The following is a 24,643-nucleotide window of genomic DNA, read 5'->3' on the forward strand; positions in this document are numbered from 1 at the left end:
AAAGTGGGGGAAATCAGTCATTATAATATAAATAGGCCTCAGTACGGCATTGTTCTGTAAGAAGTTATTGGTTTCTTGATTGTAAAGCACAGCCAAAGGAATAAAAGATGTGTTTGTAATATACTAACATCTAGGCAGAGATAAATCTTGCCTATTTTCAATTTTATGCACATATATTAAATTGCTCAGTTGGAGTGATCTGCTTACAACTGACCCTGTTCTGTTAGGGAATTATCACAAGGACTGTTTTTGAGGGTACGCTACTTTAAAATATCATGAGCATCTTAATTGGATGGCAAATGAGAGCATTATTTTTATTAGCCTTTGGTTTGGAGCCCTTAATGTAGCATAACTATATATTCTGGACATGTTTTACTAACACTTTCCTGGTTTTGACACAGAAATAGCAGTGCTGCAATGGTTTATTCTGCTGACGACTTACTATAGCATCATACAACAGCTGACCACAACAAATGTTTTCTAGATTTCTAGAGACCTTACAGTGACCTACTACCTAAAGGGGTGTACACGAAAGCTGGGGAGGGACTTTTTACAAAGGCATGTAGTGATAGGACTATGGGGAATGGCTGTATATTGGAGAAGGGCAGATTTAGACTAGACGTAAGGAGGACATTCTTTACAATCCCTTATTGTATTGAGGCACTGGCACAGGCTGCCCAGGGAAGTTATGGATGCCCCATCCCTGGAGGTGTTCAAGGCCAGGCTGGGTGGGCCTTGGGCAGCCTCATCTAGTGGGAAGTGTCCCTGCCCATGGCAGGGTGGGGTGGAACTGGGTGATCTTTAAGGTCCCTTCGAACTCAAAGCATTCTATGATTCTGTGATGCTACAGCTGAGTAGTTGTCAAGCTACAAGAAATACTCATTAAGTTATTCTTTTACATGACATAGAATGAATAGCTCAGCTCAGTGGGAGAAAGGCTATTCTAGATAATAATAATGTAAAATGGAGATCACTACTGGGGGTCAAGAAGAAAGTGTAACCTCCAGTAGCAGCCATACTTGCACAAAATAGAACCATTCAGTAAGCATGGAGGGGACTAACACAACAGTAAATTCCTAGTTTTATTTGGTGTTTTCAGGTATGAGTCAAAGTCCATCAAAGTTAATTATTACTTTAATAGAGTTTGGAATAGGTGCTTTGCATGAGCTCATATTCCAAAAGTAAAAAACACTCTTTGGGAAAAAAACCCCCAACTTTGAAAAATCTGTAAGCATTTCTGTAAACAAGTTATCCAAGATCTCTCCGAAAACATGCGGTGCTGTGCCTGTCCAGGCAAAAGGAAAATAATAATAATATTGCTGTGACTTGAAAACAATGCCTCGTTCCTGTGGTTGTTCCAGTGGCTCTGTGCTAGTGGGTGAACTGATGCATGCTGCTGGAGCCTTCCTGCTCTGTGGAGGTACGCTTGCTCACACATTTTGTGCCTTTTTAATAGGAAAACATATGGTAACAAAAAGAGAATGAAGGAGAGCTAGCAGCATTGTACAGTTAAATGAAATTTCCATCTACTTAGAGAAATCTAAATGTGACAGGTCAGATTTGTATCAACTAACTGCTTTGCCTTAAACCGGCTAAGTATGAGAACTACCTTCATGTTCCCTCCAGCAAAGTTGAAAGCTTCCATGTAAATGGCCTTTAGGTGAGAAAAGACAAGAACTTCAGAAAGTTTATTTCTGTTTAGCAGGTGGAAGGCAGTTTTCCCACACAGTCTGGGAAGTCACCTCTCCAAGAGTTTGCTCATGTGGCAAGGTGGAGGGCAGTTCTGTGGCCAGCCCTGCTTAGGAGGAAAGAGGGCTGCTGAGGTGGCCTGTGCAGAGGCCACTTTGATGGCAGAGGCACTGCAGATCACAGCTTGCACCATCTGCCCAAGGAGAGAATGAGAGAACATGGCCTCTGGCACTGTGATCCACAGTGCTTTTGCCTTCAAACAGCAGCACTGTCATCTGCAACCTGGTCCTTCTCCAGAGCAGAAAAGTGATGTCAAACCTCCCCATGGGAGAGAAGTCAGAGCTAGGTCTCTTTCTTTTTCTAGTCCACACATAAGGTATTAACCCAAGAAATGGACCAGTAGAAATCTCTGATGTTTGGGAACAAGGACAAATGACTCAAAAGAGTGTAGCCTGACTTCTCTGAAGAGTCCTGGGTACTGTTCCATTTAGGAGCACAACGACACTATAGCTTGATAAGATGAGATGGAGCTAATTCTTGCTTTAATCTGAGTCTGTATAGAAGGATTTTTAAAAACCTAAGTCTCACAACCTAATTCTGTCTATATGAACTCTGTTAGTAAGAACTACTCCTAAGTCTTTAAAAGGATCCTTATCAGAAAGGAATTAAAAACAATTTTAGCCAAAATGTTCATTTTAACTGCCTGGCTCACTGATGGCAGACTTCATTAACATGCAAACTCCTTGAAGACTCTTTGGGAAAGGAACCTAATTTTCTTCAATTAATAAATGTAAGGAATTTTATAACAGATACTTTTATAGTAATTTTATACTTCAATTAGAAACAAAATCCATTTCCAGGACTGAGTTTCAAATTTGAATTTGCTTTGCAAAGTTGCACACAAAAATACATTGCTATTGATATTAAATTATTATTCCTTACTTATTTTTAGCACCTACTTATATTTAGCATATTCATCTAGTATTGTCTTTTTGTTCTCTTTTCCACGTGCTTTTGTATTAGTACATTCAACAACAATTAGCTAGTCTACTAGAGTGAGAGTCATTACAGAAGAAGACAAGGAACTTTCTCTTTTGCTTTTTCCCTTTCCCACTCTAACCCCCAAATTTGTTGATAATTCTAGCCATGACCCTAGTGACTACAGAGCTTCTATTGTTTTTGTACAATGACACACTAACAGCAATTGACCTGCACTAGACAGTATTTATCTCAAGATCATTAACTGCTCTACTAATTAGGGGAGAAATCTGTAATTGTATAATAAATTAAAAGAGCTTAACTCAAAATGTTTCACATTAAACACTGCACAGCTTTAACTCTGCCATTTGCATCAGATGCAGTTGCTACCTGTCTCACTTTGGTGTTTACGAACTTCTGTAAAATCCTTAGAAAAGTGCAGATTATGCATAGAAAAGTGCCAGCTTTCCACATGCAGGCAAACATGGAAGACTATACCTGTGAGATGTCTATGCAGAGGATCACTGGTTTAATCAAGATTTGTTAACAGAGACAAAATACCCACAGCCATATTTCAGTCTGGTTTCTTAAAAAAAAAAAAAAAAAGTGATGCTTTTGGGATTGTGTTGGCAGACGTTCAGGTAGGGAGGGGGACAATCCACCAGGCTCAATGCACAGGTACTGATGGTCCAGACATGCTGTACAGCCCAGGGAGAAGGATGGGCACTTCTGTGCTGTGACGCCTGCCTCCCACACGAAAGAAGCCACCTGGACCATGCCCAGGGAGGCATGTATCCCTCCACCAGATGCAACCACAGGCTGCAAGGGTTAATCCCCCCATCTCTCTGGATGCTGGGAGGTTGGAGCCCTAGGAGAGGACCTACAGCCCTGGCATTTGTCAGGATGGTCCCCATTTCAGATGCAATGAACAAAAAGGTGGTCACCTCAAAGACATTCTTCTCCTACAAGTTTTGTGAAGTTGATAGCTGGGTAAACAGAAAAAAACCCCTATTTATTTTTTAGCTCGGTTTCCTTTGAGCTGTTCATTTCTGCCTTCCAAATTTTCATCCTTCTGGCCAATGTTAGAGATATACCACAGAGTTGTGAGAGTCACAAAAATACCAGATTGGTCTAACTTCATGAAAGCTATAGCTTAGCAAAGGACAGAGGGACCTGCTCATTGCCTTCCTGTGGGAAAGGCTGGGTCGTGTGCCAGCTTTGCAAAGCACAGCCCTTGGGGAACCAGGTTTTATTAGTTTTGCAGCTCACCGAACAACTTGTTCATTCTTTCTGTCTTCTGAATAACACCTGCTCAACCCCAAACAGATTATTAATACTTATTATTATTCAGTCATCAACATCCGCTGTGTTGTAGGGGATTTTAATTTATTACAATGAGGTAGGCAAACAAACAAATATTCTAATAGGGAGCACTTGGTTTAAAGTAAACCATTTGCATTCAGGTGACATCTAGTACTGTGCTGTCTGTTCATTCAGGCAAGCAAAGCAGAAGCTAAACCCATATTTCGGTGGAGACAAAACCATTGCAGCCGTTGCTCAAAATAAAACTAATCAAAGTTCAAGCAGATGGTGCCTGAGGCGGGAGCTAGCTGCTCACTGCAGATGCAGTCGTGGCCACTTAAAATGTCCTTTCCCCCTGGGTGCCACCCTGTAGTCAACTGTTAGCCTCAAGGACATCCATCAAAGTGCCGGGGCCCTGTGTGGCCATGCTCAGCAAACAGCCTTTCAGCTTCTGCCATTGGTCACCTTCAGCTGAGGGCAAGTGGCAGAAAGACAGTGGTGAGCAACTTGTGCAGGTCCTCCTCATCATCTGGCCATGGGACACCTGGCCGTGCTGTTCCTAAAAATGATGAGCTTATGTTCTGCCACCAAACTGCTGCAAAACATTCAACTAGGAAACTGAGGGAATGTTCATGACTGGAAGCAAGTGTACTTGGGTTTTGTCCCTTGCACACTTAGTGCTGCAGGTACTTTGTCTCTTAAATAACAGATTATCTTGCTGTAGGCTGACAAGTTTAACATTTTAAGGTGGGAAGTAAGGAATGGTTTCATAATTTTCTCAATAGTTTATGAAAATCACCAAAGTCTTCCTACTTTTCCAAGGAGTATCACTGCAGAGTATGAGTCTCAGCAACCTGAGCCGCAACATCCTGGTGCTATTTCCCTGCTCCACATCAAGGGAAGCTCCATCTCAAATTTTGCCAGAATCATTGTTGTGACTTTGCTGCCAGTCAAGAGGAGGGCTGCCTGTGTAGACAGACTTGTGTCAGCCCTCCTCCTTTCACCAAGATTTAGTCAGCCCAAAGAGACTTAATCAGTGGCTACGTGACTGGACGATGCTCTGATTTGGCAGAGAAGAAATGAAGCTGGTGTGCCAGTAAGACCATTATACGGGGAAGGGGTGAGGCAGCGAGGCTCTCAGTAAATGCCTGGAAAACATCTCTTCACAAAGAGCTTTGATGAAGAAGAAAGGGAGGTAGAAAAAAGTCAACCAAACATGTATGGGTTTATAATAAATAAACCAATTGATGTTTGGAAGTGCATTAGTGAATAACGGAGAGGAATATCTGTAAAAGAAAATGAAATGCTCAGAGCAGATAATTGATATGCTGTTTCTTCACTGCATGCTGGTGTGGAGTCGTGAAAAGAATATTAAACATAGAAGATAAATGAGAATTGGTTATTTTAAAGCAGGGATCCTCAGGATTTTCTGTGTTTTATGCTACAGAAAGAAACTCTGGGATCTTGTCGAGGGAGGACTGGGTACCAATAGTAGAAGCAGCCTAAGTCCAGGACTACTCTATCATTTCTCAAATCAGCAGATCTTGGTGTGTATCATCAGAACACGACTACATGAGAGAAACAATGTGACGGAACGTGATACTCAAATTTGCTCCTGCAAAATCCACTGCAAGTGAAACACAGATATGTTTTTGGGTAAATATATTTCAGTGGAGGAATTTGTCTCTAGTAGCATCCTCACATTACTGGGTTTTGTTGCACTTGTGTGTCCCTTACTGCTGTTTAGTTCTGCATCACCACAGACAAACAGGTGTTTTTAGGAGGACTGGGTCTTCGTTAGTTCTTTGGGTTTTTTTTTAATTCTCATTATGATCTTGATTTTGATGGGAGCTGATTCCACAGAAGCAAAGTTGAAAACTCTTTTGCCATCTGTTCTTCTGTGAAATAGAAGCATGCATACACCTTAACCTACAAGCACTCAGGCTTCTGCTCTGAATGCCTGTATGCAGTTACATATTTAAACACACAAGTGTACAATTCAGATTCTTTCCCACAATACTTTAAGTATTTGAGAGCTGGTAGATTTGGAGATATTAGCTACTAAGGATATAACCTAAAGCCCCCAAAGACCTGAATCCTATTAATGAATTTGTTTACTATATGAAAGGAGAAAATACCATGAGATAGGCAAGTCACCTATTCCCCTTTCAAATCCCCAACTAACCTGTGCCAGAGGTGCAGGCTGATTTTGCAGAGTTGCTGGAGGAAGAAGCTCACATGGAGTCTGAGAAGGCAAAGAAACCTAGGATAAAAACAAAACAAAACTTAACTTAGAAGTTTGGCCCCTTTACATTTTAGGTTTCTTCTAATGTTAGGGCTTTTGTGTAAGTCATCTTTATTTGTTAAACTCTGTATGTGGCACATGCTTTATACCATCTGCCTATTTTGATGACTCTTTGTAGAGTTACCTGAAGAGTAGTAGGTTGACTGAGTCTATGCACGGACAAATCCTGCTGTGTGCTTGGTGTTTTTGGCAAGGGAGTGTTAGTCTCAGCAATCAGCTTTGTTGGAGTAGCTGCAAGAAAAGTACCAGTGAGTTCTCACATGCTGGAAATCATCTCAATTTGAAGTGGGAATTACAACAAGACCTAGCTGGAAATGATTACGGCCTGGCTAAATCCTAGCAGGAGTCAAGGCTGTTCTTGTTGACTTCAATGGCAGCAACATTAAACTGATAAGGAGGGCCTCGGCAAAGATAAAAGTAAATGACAGAGATTATGATTCTGTGCTCTAATGAATGGAGAAAAAGGACCCAAGAGCTGCTCTAAAACAGCTGGAACTCCCTTCATATGGGTTGAATAACTGTAAATTTAGGTTAGCTTGTTGGCTTTTTTCCCAGCAGGGAGCAGAAGGAGTGTGTAAGGTGTGTCCATGTCTTGGCTTGAGCATCCTGAATGTCGGCCAGAAGAGAATCATTCACAGGCTGTTATTTACTCATGTAAATCTAGAGGGGCTCCATATTGCTTGTACTGATGCCCTCAAATCTGATGAGAGAAGTCCTCATTTTCATAACACATCAAACCAGCAGGTCTCATGGCTAGTCCTGCTACCCATTTTCCAGTGTATGGGTGGTTGCACTAGAACGTTCTCTCTTGCATGTTACTGTTTCAGGTTATGCACTTCCATTATCAAATATCACACACATATCACAAATGCCTCATAAATAAGTGTTAAATTAGCAGCTGTGGTATATAGACAAAGATTCTGTAATTTGGCTAAATTAAAAATAATGCAATAGCCCAGAAATGTCACTCACATGCTGGATCTGACTTGGGTGTGTGGGAAGATTTTGGTGAGCTCTTGGATGATGCTGAGGGTGTCCGACTAGCGCCGAGGATTGAGGCACCAATATCAAGTGCATTAAAGTGCTGTTCAGGATCCAAGCTGGCACCACTGTCCTAAACCAGCCAAACAAAAAGGGAATAGCTATTGCATCTGTCAGGCTGAAAATATTTTTAAATGCATCTAGTAATGGTTGCACACACAGTTCTTTGGCTGGCCTGAAATTACTTGAGCACAACTAATCTCACAACTAATCCCAAGTAGGCCACAAGAAGACTTGGGCACAGGTGTCAATGTCTCTTCCAAATAACATTAGTAAAATAGCTTTTGTTAAAGCATTTCACAAAGAGCTATCACTGAGTTGGAAATAAATAGCATGAGACTGCCATGGTCATTTTGTGCTTTCAGATGTTCTTCTGAGTCTTTCTTTTGCATTCAGTTGGATGTGACAGCAACTGTAACCTCTGTGAGACACTCAGCCATGTGCCGACGAGAAGCTTTTTTTCCTTCCCTCTGCAGATCACAGAGACACAGCCAAGAAGGCTGATTGCCAGAACACATCCAAATGAATCTTTACGCTGTAGTACCTTACCAAGGAAACGTGGGGTTATCTCACATTGTCCCCTGCCCATGTTCCACTTAACTTGTGGCTGTTACTGATCTCTAGATTTATCCTTTCATGAGCTTATCCAATTTACTTTAAAATTATTCAATTGTGCAAGCCATGAATTCTGAAGTTGAGGGAATCCACTCAGAAAGAAAATACTGGAGTCTTCTTCAGTGATGTTAAAACAGAAAAAAATTATGATTACCACATGTATTAATGAAAAAAAAAGTTTATCTTTGTACCTTTAGTGCTGAGGACACAACCTCTGAGGACACTTCTTCCAAGCCCATCTCCTGTCTCCTCTCCACCCGAACATCTGCATAACTGAATGCAAACAAAAATTGTATGTATCAACATAGTATTGTTGTTTTTCATAAAATGTGCTTTAAGCAAATAGAGGAGCAAGTTATTGTAACATTTTACAGGTTAAATGAACAGCTGAAAAATTACTTAAGTCAGATACTACTGAATAACGTTTGAGAGACTTTTAATTTTGATCTGTTCTTGTCTTCTTGAAGTCAAGAGATATATTAAAGAAGTATAAGTAAGGTCAAGTTCACAGCTTCCAACCACTTTATAACTTCACCGAAAGCTTCCACACATCTCTTTGAAAAACAATGTAAGGATTAGAGTTTAACTAATTATTAGAATAGCTAAGCTATCTGTTTATTCCGTACTTTTGCAAAAAATGGAGAAATGCAACAGTTATTCTGCCCCTAAATTCCTGATTGACAAATCAAGCTTAGGATAAAGTTTAGTCTGACCATTTTTCTATGATGAATATATGTCCTTCAGAGAGTTCGGTCTTCTTTTTTGGTTCATAAAAAAACATTTTTCTAAGACAAACTTTTAGCAGTCATGAGAATGCCCTTATCTCACTGTCCTTGATGTCCCCACCGTCTGATAGGATTTTTCATACCTTACCACCATGTGAGTGCACACAATGAACTCTGGCTTGGAGTTCCACTGGTGATAGGTGATATAGTAATGGGTCTGGAGCCAGATCCACTGCTGTCCTTTGGTCAGAAACCGATAGCAGCACGACTTCCCCTTGCCAAACTGCATCACTGTCAGCAGAAAATACACACAGCTTGTGGCACAATTTCTGATGTGAAAATGGCATGAAATGTGAAAAGAGTGACAAAAATATCTACGGCCCCATCAATTCCCAAGGGAGATAGGAGTCTAAGCACCTTTCGAGTGAGTGGTCCTGTCAGTTGTGTCAGTAAATATCATAAAGATAAGTAGGTATCTTCTTCCAACACTTCAAACAGTACATTGCTACACAATACAATTAACCTTAACTTCGGACACTAATACATTAATGTCTGCTACAACTTAAACAGAGATCTTACCCTGGTTTATGTGATACTACTTAATTAGGCATCTGGGATTAATTTCTAAGAGTGAACATTTTAAGTTCTGTAGCAGAAAAGTACAGGCTAAAAATGCTTGAGAAGATGAGTATTCTCTGCAGAATGAAGTGAGCATGGGAGATAACACTGTGCAAAGACAAAAATAATTCGAAACTGAAAGAAAACTCCCAGATTGACAAGAATTCAAAGTGCAGTAAACTGAGCTATATTAAAAGTTTTAAAGATTCATCAACAAAATTAATCTCTGCTTTTTCCCCCTAGATACTTCAAGGGGTTCCCAAATATGCACATATTTAGCCTTTCTAGGTTTTAATGTCAACATTTAAAAACTAATGTTAAAGGGTATTTGCAGGACACCTAGAGGTGGTAAACAGATTTTTTTTCAGCCAGCTCTGTAAGCAAATATTTGAAAATCATTGTCTTATTTTCTTTACTTAGTGGAAGAGTTTTTCAATTAAATTTTAACAGCGTATATTTAAATAATCACAGGTAATGTACAAATATACAATGAACAACATTAGGGTAAATAATATGCCAGAATTTTACAAAATAGAATTTCTTCTGATATTGTTAGAACTATTCCTGTGTATTCTTTACTAGTAGAGCAGCTATCTAGTCTGGTGCATTTTACCCATTCAGGGAGTCTCATTGACTGCTTCTGGGGATACAGAAAGTAAAATTGTATTTTTCAGAGCTTGATAAATCTGGCCCAGATGCTGATCAGCTGCAGTGCCCCCAATCTGCTGTAACTCCACTGAGACATACAGGTGTGAGGCAAGGGTCAAACCTCACCTTCCAAGCTTAAATCAATTTTAACTAAAACTACATTTCACTGAAAAGAGGCATCCCAGTGATTCCACAGGAACTTGGGCTATGCAATACTTACAGTGTTCATGGCACCTTGCTAGCAGCTCTAGGTCATCTATATGGTAATAGTCGTAGCCTGAAGTACCCAGCACTTCAAAAGGCAAGTATCCTATAATCGGCGGTGCTCTGCAGTTAGGCACAATATGAGGGAATTCATAAACCACAAAAGAAACAGCAGTCTGTGTGTTAATGTGGATATGTAAAAAGTCCAGATCTGATCTCACCCACTGGTGTATGGTTGTCCACCCCAGGGGACCAGAACCTGATTTTCTCCTCCCTCGTGCCTGGGATGCCTAGCTGGGCATGGCATCTTTCCCTCAGGACGAGGCCATAACAACCCCATCTTTCCAAGGTAGGTGTGGTTGCAGAAAGCAACTCAACTTCTTAGGGACCTTCACACAGGAACCTGCTGGGAGGAAGCCATTCCCTGGCTATTCCTTGGCCAGGGGCTCTAGCGTGGCTCCCACAGTCCCTGCACAGGCAAACGTGGTGAGGTGATCTAGTCCGCTGGGATTAGACAGATAGAAGGGTAGATCATCTGCGCATGAGTGCCTGCAGAGCTCAGCTGTGGCGTGCTGAGGCAGTTGCTTTGTACCTTTGCCAGCACAGGCCAGAGCAGACTCTCCCTCTGTACCTTGATGGGAATTGTACACACACAATCAATGTCTGGATTTGGAAAGAATGATTTCCACAGCTGTATAATAATTAGATGATTTTGCTATGTGATAGACTTTGGTCCATTGATATTTTTCATGCAAACAAGAACAAGCTAATCACAAATTCAGTCTGAGAAACAGAGTAGTTTTGTTTTAAGAGACTGATAAAAATAAATGCAGGGTAAAATACTAAATATCATCTTTTATAAGAATTTTACTGGTTGCCCTCCTGCTTAGATGTGAAACGTAACACTACTTGAGAGAACTGCACTTACAAAAATAGCAGTAGACAACCACCAAACACACGTAGGAAAGCTTTTCTTGTCACCAACCTGTGATCCAGGAATAAAAATTTCCACTCTAGACTGTGTCTTGAAGTGAATTCCTCTAGAGGTTCTTCCACGATGCACATCTCCTGCATGAAGAAGAAAACTGACTTACTGAGGGTTGTGGTTTCATGCTTCTGCTTCATCTAGCTTTTGTTAGCTATAAATACACTGTGTGTAAGTGGAGAAAACAAAGGATTCACACATTTTCTAGCAATTCCAGTCAGCGATCCGACATTTTTGCAGCAGCTGGGGAGAACTTGTGATGCAGCCAGACTTAAAAGCCATGACTGTCCCTTGGCATGACAAAGTTTCTGTGGTTTTGAAACAGTGCCAGGGGTGTGAGAGCTGTTCTCCCCACAGCCCTGAGAAGCAATGCCCCCTTCCCAGCATCCAGCCCGTCCTTGGTCCCACCTGGGTTCGCCATATCTTTCCTTGCTCTCTTTGTGTTACCGAAGATACCCACTGCCCTTGCCTGGCCCTTTTACTTGCCTGGCACCTGGGCCTTCTTTGAGAAAGGGAGACACTCTTTCCTGCTCAGCTCCTGGGGGCACTATGTGCTAGGGAGATGTAAATGCCTTTTCAGGTAGGCAGCCTGCATGGGATTTGTCAGGCAGGTGAAAGGCAGCAGTTTTGCCTTGTGTTTCCTTCCTGCAGTGAAGAAAAAGCTAGCCCTTAAGACTCAGAGCAGCCCTCAGCACTCACAACAATGATAATAAGTGAATTACATGAGGCAGGGCACAGAGTTGTCTATAAGGCAGAACATCCTTGGCCCAACGGGATGAGGATCAGGATGTAGTTGGCAGGGATTAGTTGTTTGGTAGAGGTGGGAAAGGGAGGAAAGATGGCACCGAAGTGCACACCTATGTGTGGGATAGGGCTGGCTGCATGCCCCTGGGCTGGCTCCCAGCTCACTTGCAGCTTCTCTCTGCTGACCTCTCCTCCCCTACTGATGGTTTGCAGGGGCAACTCTAACTCCACAACCTGTCAGCCTAGAAAAAAAACCTGGATGGGACTTGTCAGCACCAGTGTTCAGGATTTGGTAGCATGCAGTGTTACTAGGTCTCCCATGTCTCTACTGCAGGAGGGTCACTGGAGAGGACAACCTAACTGCTAGACCCCGATGGTGCTGTTCTCCTGCTCCCTGGTGCCATGTCCCCTTGTGCACACAACACCCTCTTATTATCTCCTCTGCCACTTCTCTCTCTTTTGTCAGTCTCAGGGAGAGAAGTCTTTCAGGCCACTGAAGTTTTAAACCCTCTTGCGACCAGAGGAAAATCTAAGATGCGCTGCCATCAAGCATTTCTTTGATACATATCAATACTCACAAAGTTGATTAAAGTTGCTGATTGCCCAGTGGCAAAAAGGATTCATGCCTTAAATTCCCCTTTCCCACCCTCTCCAGTTTACACCAAAATCCATGCTGATGCCAAGAACATACCCTAAATGTCAAGGTGCAACATTCAAACATTCCTATTTGCAACCAAAATACTGATTCTGCCTTGCTTAGCTAGTCAGATAAATATTTTTGCCTTCATTTTAGAGGAAAAAGTCAATACTCGGGGTTAAATGAGTCAGCCAGGTGAACTGAGGAGATCAGTGCCCAGGGTTTCCTGGCAGCTAACACCTTCTCCCCTCTAGCACTGGGCAGCTCATTGCTATATGCAGGCCATTTTGTTTCCCTGTTTATTTTGAGATGTTAGCTACCTGAAGACAAGGAAATTTGCTTTCACAGTTCCTGCAGAACCTTAACTCCAGCCTCTACTGCTAATATGATTACTGTGGTTAAGATTTATGGGAAGTGTCCTCACTTACTTACCCAGAAGGGACTCTACTTGCCTGCTGGGGCAAAAGGTTGAGAGTGCCCTGCAGGTCCCTGCAGCAGTAATGGAGCCAGGCTAAGGGAGCAGTGATTTCATACCAGCTAGATCTTAATTAGAATTTTTAATCTCTTAACCTCTGAGCATGGGACGCCTGATGCAGTAGTTCACATTTGTTAATTATGGAACTGCAGTGCCAGGCACAAGGCTGGGTGGTCTATCCATACTTCCAGAAGCAAATATCTTACTACCAGGACTTGGGAAGAGGAAAACTAGCAGGAGTTACTCTAAGTCACCAAGGAGCACAAACGAAAGTGTTGTGGCCATCTGTACACTGTCCCATCACAGGAACAGAAAGTAGCAACAAAGAACCCAATTTCAAAGTGACTTTGCAATTCCTAATTGCAAGGTGTTTCTACTGCCCGTGCAAGGGGTGGGGAAGAAGTGACATGCCTTCTGCAGATCCTAGTCACACAGATAATCCTCTTCACTGGATTTTTATGCATTAAATGTGATATCTGTAATCCATTCAATTAGCAAAATTAAGAACTTTATGTGCCAGTCCCTCTGAAAGTGTTTTGAGAAGTTATGAAATGAATGAGATCCAGGGTACACACTTACCTTTAAAAACTGAGGTGTTGCCAAACGAACAGTTGCTACGAAGCAGACTTGCTTTCCCGGGGATGTTCTGTAAGCCCTTGGGACAGCCTCATCAAAGCCATTGCAAGTGGAGTTAGGCACTAGATAGGGAAAAATATGGGACCCGGAGTCATGCCTCGTATGAGATTTGCTCTCCCTGCATATTTTGCACACTTGAAGCATACTAATAATAATTTTATTCAGAGAAGTGCTCTAAAAGCTTTTCAAGCTGATATGCATATATTTAAATCCAAGTCAGTCATGTTAGGCAGAAAGACACCAGAGCTTAACTTCAAGTATAAATCATATAGGTTAATCCTGATAAAAATAAGGCCAAACCTTATTACAGAGCAAAAACCAGCTTTCTGGAAAGAAACCCCACACATCCAATTGCTCTTTTTCACCAGTCACAAAATAAAAAAAAGAATATACACTATAGGCATGTCTAGCAAAATAACTTCTATGAGGCAGTGAAAAAAGTGTTGGCAAGGGAGGTAGCTGAAGAGAGTTCATCAAGTCATCAGTGGCAAAACACTGGGGCCCAGAGCCAACAAAGCTTCATTAAGCTAGCAAGAGGCTGCTTGTGATTCTCAGCTGCTGAAGTGTGCCTTCCCCTTCTGCATCTAAGAGCCATCCCCACTGTGCTGCAGTTCTCCTTGTTTTAAAGAAGAGCAAAGAGGACCCCCATGTATGGTACTGGCTTACAGAGCTGGGCATTTCTAGTGAGTCTGCAGATGGCCAACTGTCTCCTGGGCAGAAGGAAAAACTGGATGCAATGTGGCTACTGATTTTGTGTATGTTTTTTCATCCGTGTCTTTTGTGATTGAATGGCTCTCGTGTTGCTTTGAGGACCCACTAGCACCTCCTGCCTTAAAGATGCATTGCCAAAATAATGTGTTGCCTTAAGCTAGCCCACAGTCCCATGTTAGAATAACATAATGCAAATTCTTTTTCCAAATCCAATCTGTTTAGAGATGGTAATCCTGCTCCCACAGCAGTGAAAGAAAACTGTATGCCAACCTGTGGGGAAAACTGGGCTGGCACCATGGGCTCTTGTCCTGTCCAGCCAACTCTCTCCCATGGGGACAGAGAAGGTCCCATCTACAGCCAAAGTTCACTAATATGAGTTAATCGAATGCTAATAGGGAACAATGCTCATATGAAACCATTTTTCCTTTCTATTAGGCCCCTATATCCAATTTTATGAAGTTTCCTACAGTTTGTCTGTTCTGCATAGGACAAAGCAAGGACAACCATGTCCATTCCTGTGAAAAAGAAGAGTTTTGTATTTATCTAGGGAGAAGATAACTAGCAATTTTTATTCCAGTGTGCTTCTGCACTGGGCTTTAGTTCACTAGCATAAGTCATAGAAATGGAAGAAATTTCAACTTACCACATGTGCTTTTGGAACCGTGTTCAACCTATTAAAAGCCTTAGAATAATGATACATAGCTGATAACAAGGATAATGGGACATAAGACAGAAAAATAAGTGCTCTGAGAAGAATTCATATCTGTATTAAGTGTTTTAGGCCATTGCGTGCACAATATATATTGTATGAAAAAGAGAAAGAAGGATTCCTCATCTGAGAAGGCAACACAAATGTGAACATCCACAGAGATTACAGCCCTCTACTGCAGTTAAGTCTGGAGGGCATGGCTGACTGGATATTAAGATAAAAAATATGGGCAAAATTCTCCTTTCACCAGCAAAGCACACTTGCTCTGGGGACTTTCTAGGAATATGTATTCCTGTTCTGCTCCTGGGGTTATGTGCATATACAAGGGCTTCTATGGGATTATTAATACAAGACATGGAAAAAAAAAAAAAAGAAAGAATTAGGAGCTATAGGAAACATGAGAAGGCTGAGTAAAGAGTTATTGGTTCTTCTCTGATATGATTATTTTATGCAAGTCTGTCAATTTCTGTAGTCAGTCCTGTTTAAAAATTAATGGTATCGCTATAAACCTACATTAAGGGCATTGTAAAAAGTTACTTCCAAGCTTACTAGGTAATATGTTGTCACATTTTAAGTCAATGGGGCCATTACTCATTGTAATAGCCAAGTACAGTAGCAAAAGTTTGCAGGTTTCTTAGATACTCAACCTCTGAAGTACAGATACAATAAATTAGTCTCGTTAGTGAGCCCGTGGGCTTGCAAAGGACACCAGATGCAAAAGAAATGCCGAGTAGAGACCAAATCATACCAAAGAGAGTGAGTGGCCTTTTTTACCTCAGCTTTTTGATGTAAACTGCCATAAGCCTAAATGAATATGTCACAGAAAAGAGCAGAATACATCGCTGAATGTGGCATTTACAAAATAGGATTGCATTTCCAAGAGGTAAATGCAATGCTAAAAGGGTAATAATTATTACGTAGTACAGATATGTATCAACTTTGGGATTTCATCACAACTTTTGGGAAAACTGAACTTAGCAGCAGTGAATGAGTAAGCCCAAGGATGTGAGACAGAGCTGGTTTGGCTGAATGTCATCCAATCTTTGAACAGCTACCCTGCAATCTCCATACTCAGCTGCCCTTCACAAAGTCCAAAGCACTAAAATCCTCAGTGATGCAGGCAGGTAGCCACCACCTCGAAATCTACATCTTGATCTGGAAGTAATTACTACAATAACTGAAAGAAAAAAAATGTCACATTTATTTCTGAATTACTTTGCTGCCTGACTTATTCTGTTGGTGTCTGTTCTTCCCACAGCTCTGTCTGCATGGCCTGTTTTGCTCTGCTCTTGCAGCTGATCAGCAAGTTTCAGCTTTTTTTGCTTATAGTTTTTAAAGCGTAGTTTTAAAACAGATCATTAGACCAATAAAAAAATTAATCCTGGCATAATCTTTTAAGCATGCCTTCTGAAAAATGATACTTGATAATTCATCAAGACTCCTTAAAGCAAACACGCAACATCTTGAAGTTGCCATGTTCAGTAGCAAACTTTCTGAGAACATCACAGAAAGACAGTGGAATGAAAAACATAGGTTGAAGACTGAGGCTATGATGATATTAACATTTCTAAGTCAAATACACATGTTGGAGGGCTTTTGTCAGAAGGCGCCTGATATTAAGCGGGCTATAAACAAGTGGGCTCGGGTAAATGAAGGCGTGTGCATTTCACAATTAAATTATTTAGAGAAAATATCTTGAGTAGAGAATTAGAAGGTCATGTTGCAGAGCTAAATACATAATCAGAAAGAAGAAACTATTTCATCGTACATGTCTGTTAGCTGATGCTGCTAAGCATGACTTTTAATAGTTTTTGCAGTTACCTATCAGACCTGCTGCTCCTAGAGCTACCACAAAATTATTTTGTAGAAGTAGTATTACATTACCTGTAAATATATACAAGAAGATAGAAAGAAATTGATTTGCCTATACATACATTTTGTTGCTGTTGTTGTTCGGTTTTGTTATTTTTAATAAATGACCAGGACACTAAGGACAAGATGCTAAAAATAAGTAATATACATAGGGAAGCAAGCCCTTAACTACTATAGAAAAAAAGAGTTTTATCCTCAGGGGTACAAATCATGCCACATGAAATGAATGAAAATATGTTTTAAAAACCCCAGATGCTGCATTATTCATTTAATAATAGTACAGCAGTAAGTTGCTCAGCCATTAACTTCGGATGTTTAAAATGTATTCTTCCTATAATAGCAAACCTCTCATTTATGTCATTTGAAAGCAGAAATCCCTTCTTATTTTGTCAGTAGATGTTAATGTTTAAAGAACCAGTCCTAGTGACTGTCAAACAACCTGAACACTGATTTCAAAAACATACAAACCAAACAGACCAGAATAAAATCAAGATTGTTCCATCCAAATATATTCAGACCACAGATAAACAGGATATTTAGTAATTAATATATATAATAAAGAAATCTAAAGAGCTAGTGGCAAGCCAGACTGCACTAGTAGCTCCAGATGAGTAGTAGTGATGGTGTCCATACATCACTTGTCTGAAATCAACTCTTTCCACCTGCTGTTTCTCCCCTTGCCATCCTGTCTTGATAGGAACCCCAAGTAAATTCTTTAGAACAGGAATGGTGCCTTTTTTATTAAGGGCCCATAGAGACATTGGCATAAGTGCTGCAGATTGCTAGCTGCAGCTTCTATGATATTGTTAATAGTGAATAATAATATGCGGCTGTCGGTTTTGATCAAAACATGCATTTCAGTTTGAGTTATTCTTGTCATCAGATTTTTCTGCATATGTTTATGGAGGTTCTAGATCAATATATGTTCTTTATAAATCTGTTTATTTCCTTTAAAAGGGAATTCAGATTGAATTAATTGTTCTAGGAGTGGAAAGATTTTTTTTTCTCCCCAGTGTAATAATTTCCTTGATGGTTATTCTTATCTCTAAGAGATATGTGAGCTAACAGGAGAGTATTTCCTATGCTTAGCAACCAGTAACTAGATACTTCCTGAGTTTCCATGTAATTGGGATAAAAAATTAACAGTTTTAAATTCCACTATAATATTTAATTATATTATTTGATTAGGAACTCTTTTCACATGACGCTTATCTCCTCTTTAAGAGGAACACTTCAGTCATTTTTGTATGAAAGGACAGATCTGCCACTTTAAAGATGCCTGTGGTCTTTTTTCTTTTGGTGAACACTTTGAAAGGCAGGACTCCGGCTTTGTGCCTTTCACAAATTTTTCATCAAGTGTGCCACCTCAGAAATAGGGTACCACAGCCAGTATTTGGTTATATAATTGTGAGAGATCTTTCTCTGTTTATAAATGTACACACAGTTTTCACACGAGGAATAAATCCAGCCCTCCTTATCTTTTCTTATCAGAGTGAGCTATTAAGCAGCCTTGTAAAATAAGTTATTTTCATTTAATTTGACATTTCATAATGGAAGCTAAACATTTCCTTGGATTTCTTTTTGAGGGTTGTCATTATTACTTGCCTCCCCCCTCAGGCAAAACTGAATGGAAGCCACCGTGCTATTCATTGGTGATGTTGACATGACTGCCCCTTATTGGGTACTGCTGGTCAACAGGTACAGTGACTGCACTTGTTTCCCTCCGATCTTTGAATACATTCAGCTCTCTTGTTAAAATCTGGACTACAGGACCAGAACCTGAAATGTATAAAAATATTGGAAAGAGCTCCTATTTACAAAATTAAAAAAAAAAAAATCACTTTGCTTTGAGAGCAAGTAGGTATTTCTCACAGAAGTAAAGAGGGAACCCCACCTTCCTCTTCTGAGTGGCCTATGGGTGACCTCCCTTCCTTCTCAAGGGACTACTGAGTCTTCACATCAGGTTACAGTCCTGATTTTCTCATTGAAGCTTAATTAATGATGATTATATAATCCTTCCAAATGGAAAATCAAATCTCTTGTATTTGATTTAGCACAGCCAGTGACTCATGCAGTCACTCCGCACAGCTTGCATTGCTGTTTCGCTGGTCAGCCACTTTTAGTTGGGCGCAGCTAATTGGAGGGTGGTTCTCTCGTGTGCAGACAGTTCATGTCACATCCCTGGTATAGAGACAGCTGCAGAAATGTTCTTGCAGCAGGGGTTACAGACTACGGCTTCCTGCACGCCATCCCCAGGAAAAGCCCAAGTATGGACCTTCCTGCTAATCCTAGCACTGGGCTGTGCAGCTCCTCTAGCCTCCAGCTATAGCCGAGTCCAGGAGCTCTGGGGAAGGCAATCTTCTGAAAGACTGAACACATGCTGTAAGCTATGTGAATTTTCCTGGGCAATTACTGCGGATTGCACATGCATCTCCCTACCCCTGCTGGGATGTGGGAAAGGTACCAGTGACTGCTCTTCTGGGATAGTAGCATGGGTTCAATGTAGGTTGTGTGTGATCTGCCTCCCTGATTGCAATCAAAAAAAGTCACCTTGGTAGAGATCAGGTATTTGTTCTGCTTTAGTGGAAAAATGATTGTCTATGGTATCTCAGTACAATGGCCTTTAAAGCCCCAGAATTCCCACTAAAGTTAGGGAGAGCAGCTAAGCCCCTAAGTGGCTTTCTAAGCCTCAGTCCTTCAAATTAATCCATTCAAACCCATCCCTCTATGATGTTCTCAGACATAAGTCACAATACGATTAATGGAGAAGGTACAAAGGAGGAGGGAGGGCGGGTAAGGGCACTGGGACCCTAGCACTCATGACCTCTTTTTGCCAAGCGCCACCATTATATAAGCAATGAACAATAATAAAATGAAGATGACAATTTCAGGGAGGTTACATAAAAAGTTATGTGGAAGTAGAATAAAAGTAGTGATATTTCTGTTCAAGAGGGCAAAGAAGGATCTACCAGTTATTCAACACATTGACCAAGGTTAAGTGAGAAGGAGAGGTGCATTAGAACTGTCACTGCCACAACCGTACATTAATGAAAATGGAATCCTGATGGGATACAGCCTGCCTAAGGACAAAAAGACCTCCTGGACCACAGAAGCTTTGGCATTTGTGCAGCCAAAACGTGCAGGTAGGGCAGACTCAGAGTCAGCTCAGCAAACTGTTAGAAACAAAGGTAGGATTTGGTGTTGGGTGGCTCAAAAGGAATGGCAAAGATTTGTATTTAGAGAAGAACATTCTGTATCAGTCTCTCATGTGTAAAAACATTCTCACACTTCCATTGCTGTGAAAAGCTACAGAGAAAAGCATTCTTGAATACATTCATAAAGAATATGTCCTGCTAATTAAGCTTAATTTGCAATTTCAGTCTTTCTTCCCCCACAGTATGCTCTGCTAACTCTTTTCTTATCTTTAGCTTAGCCTCCTTCCTCCACAAACACCTCCGAAAAGCAGGATTTGGGGGCAGCTGTTCATACACACATGGGATGAACACTACCCAGTGAGCAATATCTCCCCACCACCCATCTTCTAACTACTGTCTTTCTCATCCACTTGGCCTCACACCTGGAAAGTGGCTGACTGCAGAACGGGTATTTATTTAACAGGAGGAAGAAGAGAGCAATGGCTGGCAGGCCTGGCAGGTGACAGCCCTGGGGTACATGGTCTGGGGAGATGGTGCCTGTTAAGAGAGGAAGGAACTGAGACCACTGCTGTGCCCACCAGATGCTCAAGTGTCCATGCTGCAAGTCTTGGTGCCGAAGTGCAGCTGCTTGTCCCTCGCCCTGGGTCTGGAAAGCCCAAAAGGGCACCCATGTTCACATGGTGCTTGCTTGAGCTGATGTCCCCCATGCCTTGCTCAGGGTGCAGCCAGTGGATGCAAGAAGCCTGGTGGAGTTAACGACAGCCGCTTTGGAGGTCCGCACCTTCCTCCAGCTGCTTGCTCTGTCCTTGGCCCAACTCCCATGCAAACAGAGTTTGCTGTTGCTACAGCACAAGCCCTGTGGATACGTTTCTACCTTTGCTGGAAAGTGGTTTGGGGGTTGGATTAGGAGCCAGACTGGGCAGAGGGGCGCAGGCAGAAGGGTGACCTCTGGCCAAGGGGGGGGGCAGTGCTGAGGTTGCTTGTGTCTTCCACTAGGAAGCAAGTATTTCCACTAGGCTCTGCAATGAACTGGGGAACTAGTCAGGATGGGCAAGCTGCCATTCTGCAACTGGGAGAGGGGAAGGAGGCCAGGAGGCACCATCACACAGAACAGGGCAAGGGCCATTCCCTCCCTATAGACCAGAGGGTCAGGCTGCAGCAGAGATGGGCACAAAGCAGAAGAGACAAAATAAAGTGAAAGATTTAGGAAAAAAGTGGCACAAGGGAAAGTGAAAATAGAACAAAAAAAAAACCCCAAAAACTGAAGCAGAAAGCACGTGTCTTATTTGAAAGCTATAAGCTGAGGTCTTTGGAAAATGATTTGGTGTCTTCTGAAATCAATATGTTCCCATTTAGTCTATATGCATTAAGCTAGGGAAAATATCTGTAATGCAAGTTTTATTTTTCCTCTGAGAAATAGCCACTGATACAAATGCTGGGATAGGAAATCCCAATGGTTAAGAGGGCACTATTTAAGTCATGCCAAAATAAAAGGCTGAAAATCCTCGAAGAAAATGGATCAGAAATTCCCCTTGTAGAAATGTATCCTTATGAGTCAGCACCCGAAATCTGGTTTCTGCTCTAGAAAACAGAACAGCTTGGTGTGCGCGTCTGTCAGGCAGCCACACTTTGCTTCATTCAAACTAGAAAGCATACAGGCAGTTACATTTTTTACACAAATAAAGCTTCAAATCAGATGGCACCAAACAAAAAATACATATCTCCATCCTGCACATAGGTTTCTATTCTAGTCATGTGGAGCAAAAGCAGAAAGTTAAATGGGGACAGGGACTTTTTTTTTTTTCTCACAGTGTGGTGTGCGGTTTTTGGAAAGCACGGTGGGGAATTTTTTTGCTGAGGATGACCTATTTGGAACAATACCAGCAACTTTGGAAATGCCACTCTGGAGTTCAATCAGGCAAGTAACTAAAGCAAACTTGGGCAGGCAGAAGGGAAAGTAATAAAAAGAGTATTTCTTTTCTGACATTAATGGCTGTGCAGCAATCTGTTTGTTAGAGAATGGGTGAGGTGGAAAACTGCTCTTCATCCCTTGAAAGAACGTTTCCCTAGACTGACTATGGTGTGCTAGTGACTAGGCTGACTGTATCTCTCTCCTTGTTGTTTTTTGGTTTGTTTGGGTTTTTTTTTTTTCGAGAGCATTGCATTCTGCAGTGCAGGACAGGAATGTAAAATGGCAACTGGAGAGAGGGAGGCGGGTGGAAGTGTCCTTAGCCACTCCAGTGCCAGTGCAGGGGACCCCTCACTGCAGCTCGGGGCAGTGGGTAAAGGCACTCAAGTATGTGGTGCTGCCACCTTACTCCCCAAAAAAATCCAGGAGAAGAGTGAGAGGGCAGATTTGACAGATTAGCAGTTCTGGCACAGAATTCATGTTTAATGTAAGACAGCAGATAAGGTAGTAAGCTTATTATTTAGCTAATAGATAGAGCCTTAGCACACAGTGAGGGGGTCAGTGAGCATAAACAAACCCTCCTCTGAACCTGACATTATTTGCAAACTTACCCAGAGTCCAGGATCACTGCTAACAAGTGAAGGACAGTAACAAAAGCAACTAACACAATTTCACTCTTCATAAGTACTCATCCAGCTTTCGCAAATCAGCTGTGAGATCCATGTGAAGCAAAATTTACCCCATAATGTTAAAAATAGGCCTCTCATTTAAAAGCCTGTCTTGTTCAACCGAGCAATACTTATATTTTATTTTACACAGCTAAAGTAACATTTATACAACAATTAAAGCTTACCATTGCTGTAAGACCGAAAATTTCCTACAAATTTTATGTATTCATATGTTGGGAATTCCTTTGGGTTCAAACTTCCTCTCAGAAGATGACAATAAAACTCTAGTTCATTGTCAGCTGGATTGTTAAAAGAAGAAGAAGAAGAAATAAATATACTATTTAAGCTAAACACAATGAATGGTGTCTTCCAACCCCAATCTTGCAACTGGCAGCTCAAGAGCATCTTGTAAGCACTCAGAGTCCTGTACACCGATGTGCTTTACCTTTCAGGATCAGAGCCTCTACAAAGAAGTGCCTTGCAGGGATGTTCAGTGTTGTGCACAGGTCTGCCTGCAGCATAGGGACAGCCTTTGAGATTAATTTGCCCTTTTCTTACACCACATTCATCACACAGTTACACTGCTATAGCATCGTTGTAGTGAAGGAGAGTATTGGATCCTTTTTTTTTTTTTATATTTAGGCTTTTCATGACTCACAGCTGTTCTACATCTTGTGTTGGAAAACTATTCCTAATTATCTCAAAATATCTATTAAATTAGCTTTGGCATATTAGTTATCAGCTGCAGGTTTTATACATACAGTAGATTAAGCAGCTGTACTCTTTACATTATCTAGTATTTTCTAGTTTTGTATGTCTTATCTCTTACAGAGAATAAGGGTGAGGCAAGTAAGAGTTTTTAAGAAAAAAAATTAAATTTGAAAAAGAATTACAATGATTTTACTTTTCAACTATGATGCAAACAAAAGGTATGTGACATTATCACATCTCTGAACAGCATCTCGAACAGGCTGAAACATCAATTAAGATGTGATCTGTCTCAGGCGAACTCTCAATTTCCACCAACTAACCTATTTTCCTTAGCTGTCTCAAAAGATACGATATTTAATAATTAACATAACTGCAAGTAGTCTTGGCCTAGGAAAATAAAGGCAATGAGTTTCATTTAAAAATAGTACCAAAGGGTTATTCCAGGTAGCAAGGCTATGAACCTAAGTTTTATATCACATGTAACATAAAAAAAAATCTTTCTGAGAGAAAATTTTTATCCTGCCTGTGCTTTTTCATTTACTAGAAAAGATAAAATAAAACTTACTTTTTAGGTAATCTGATGAGGCAGAATCCGTCATAAGCATACAAGAAGATAACATCTTATAAATCTCTGAATGTTCTTGTTCGGGGAGGAAATTTAACAAATTCTGATCCAAGACATCACACTGCAAAGAAAAAGAACCTTTGAGAGAAATAGAAATATCACAATGAGCAATGCTAGGAAAGATGTGCAGCAATGCAGATATGAAGCCTGTACCTGTTGACAGGAGATTTACCCACTGATTTCCAGGGATTCCTGACGAAGCCTAGACTAGCGGGTACTACTGGGCAAACCGAGCAGCTGCTTCTCCTTGGGCTGGTGCTCAGTTTGAATTTCAGCACTCAGTGATGCTTCTCTAACGTTTCTCAGATTCTTCAGGTATGCACATAGAACTAAACGACAGGACCTGGGAGTGAGATGGAAAACGGGCACCTGGCTCCCTGTACTCCTCACCAGCTCCATGCATGGGGCTGTGTTGGATCATGACAGCTTTCTCTCTCCTCGACAAACCCTAACTAGTGGGAGCAATGGGGCTGGGTGTCACCCTGAGCCACTGGTCCCAAGAGCTGGGACAGTCTTAGATCCAGTCCCTCCCTGGGAGGACCCCCACACCTCCTGGGATATGCCCTTGGGGTGGCAGCTTTTGGTCCCTGCTCTCTGTGTCCTGGAAGGTGGGAGCAGGGAGAAGGGGACTCAGTCTGGACACAGCCTTGCAGCAGCAGTGGTTAGTCCCCAGGGAGGACT

The 24,643-nt window shown here is 41.4% G+C and overlaps 1 protein-coding gene across 2 annotated transcripts in view; it reads right to left on the reverse strand.

The window, feature by feature from the left end:
• The window catches only part of NPAS2 (neuronal PAS domain protein 2), a 115,461-nt gene that overhangs the window by 15,268 nt on the left and 75,550 nt on the right, over positions 1-24,643 (reverse strand). For both annotated transcript variants that reach the window (XM_054084041.1, XM_054084050.1), the window contains 10 exons: positions 23,903-24,023; positions 22,812-22,925; positions 13,546-13,664; positions 11,111-11,193; positions 10,142-10,248; positions 8,799-8,946; positions 8,122-8,203; positions 7,247-7,388; positions 6,399-6,505; positions 6,155-6,232 (listed from right to left, as the gene is read on the reverse strand). In XM_054084041.1, coding sequence (XP_053940016.1) covers positions 6,155-6,232; positions 6,399-6,505; positions 7,247-7,388; positions 8,122-8,203; positions 8,799-8,946; positions 10,142-10,248; positions 11,111-11,193; positions 13,546-13,664; positions 22,812-22,925; positions 23,903-24,023 — 1,101 coding nt within the window. The remainder of the gene's footprint in view (positions 1-6,154; positions 6,233-6,398; positions 6,506-7,246; positions 7,389-8,121; positions 8,204-8,798; positions 8,947-10,141; positions 10,249-11,110; positions 11,194-13,545; positions 13,665-22,811; positions 22,926-23,902; positions 24,024-24,643) is intronic.

This window comes from Cuculus canorus, chromosome 1 (assembly GCF_017976375.1).
Source record: "Cuculus canorus isolate bCucCan1 chromosome 1, bCucCan1.pri, whole genome shotgun sequence".
Taxonomy (NCBI): domain Eukaryota; kingdom Metazoa; phylum Chordata; class Aves; order Cuculiformes; family Cuculidae; genus Cuculus; species Cuculus canorus.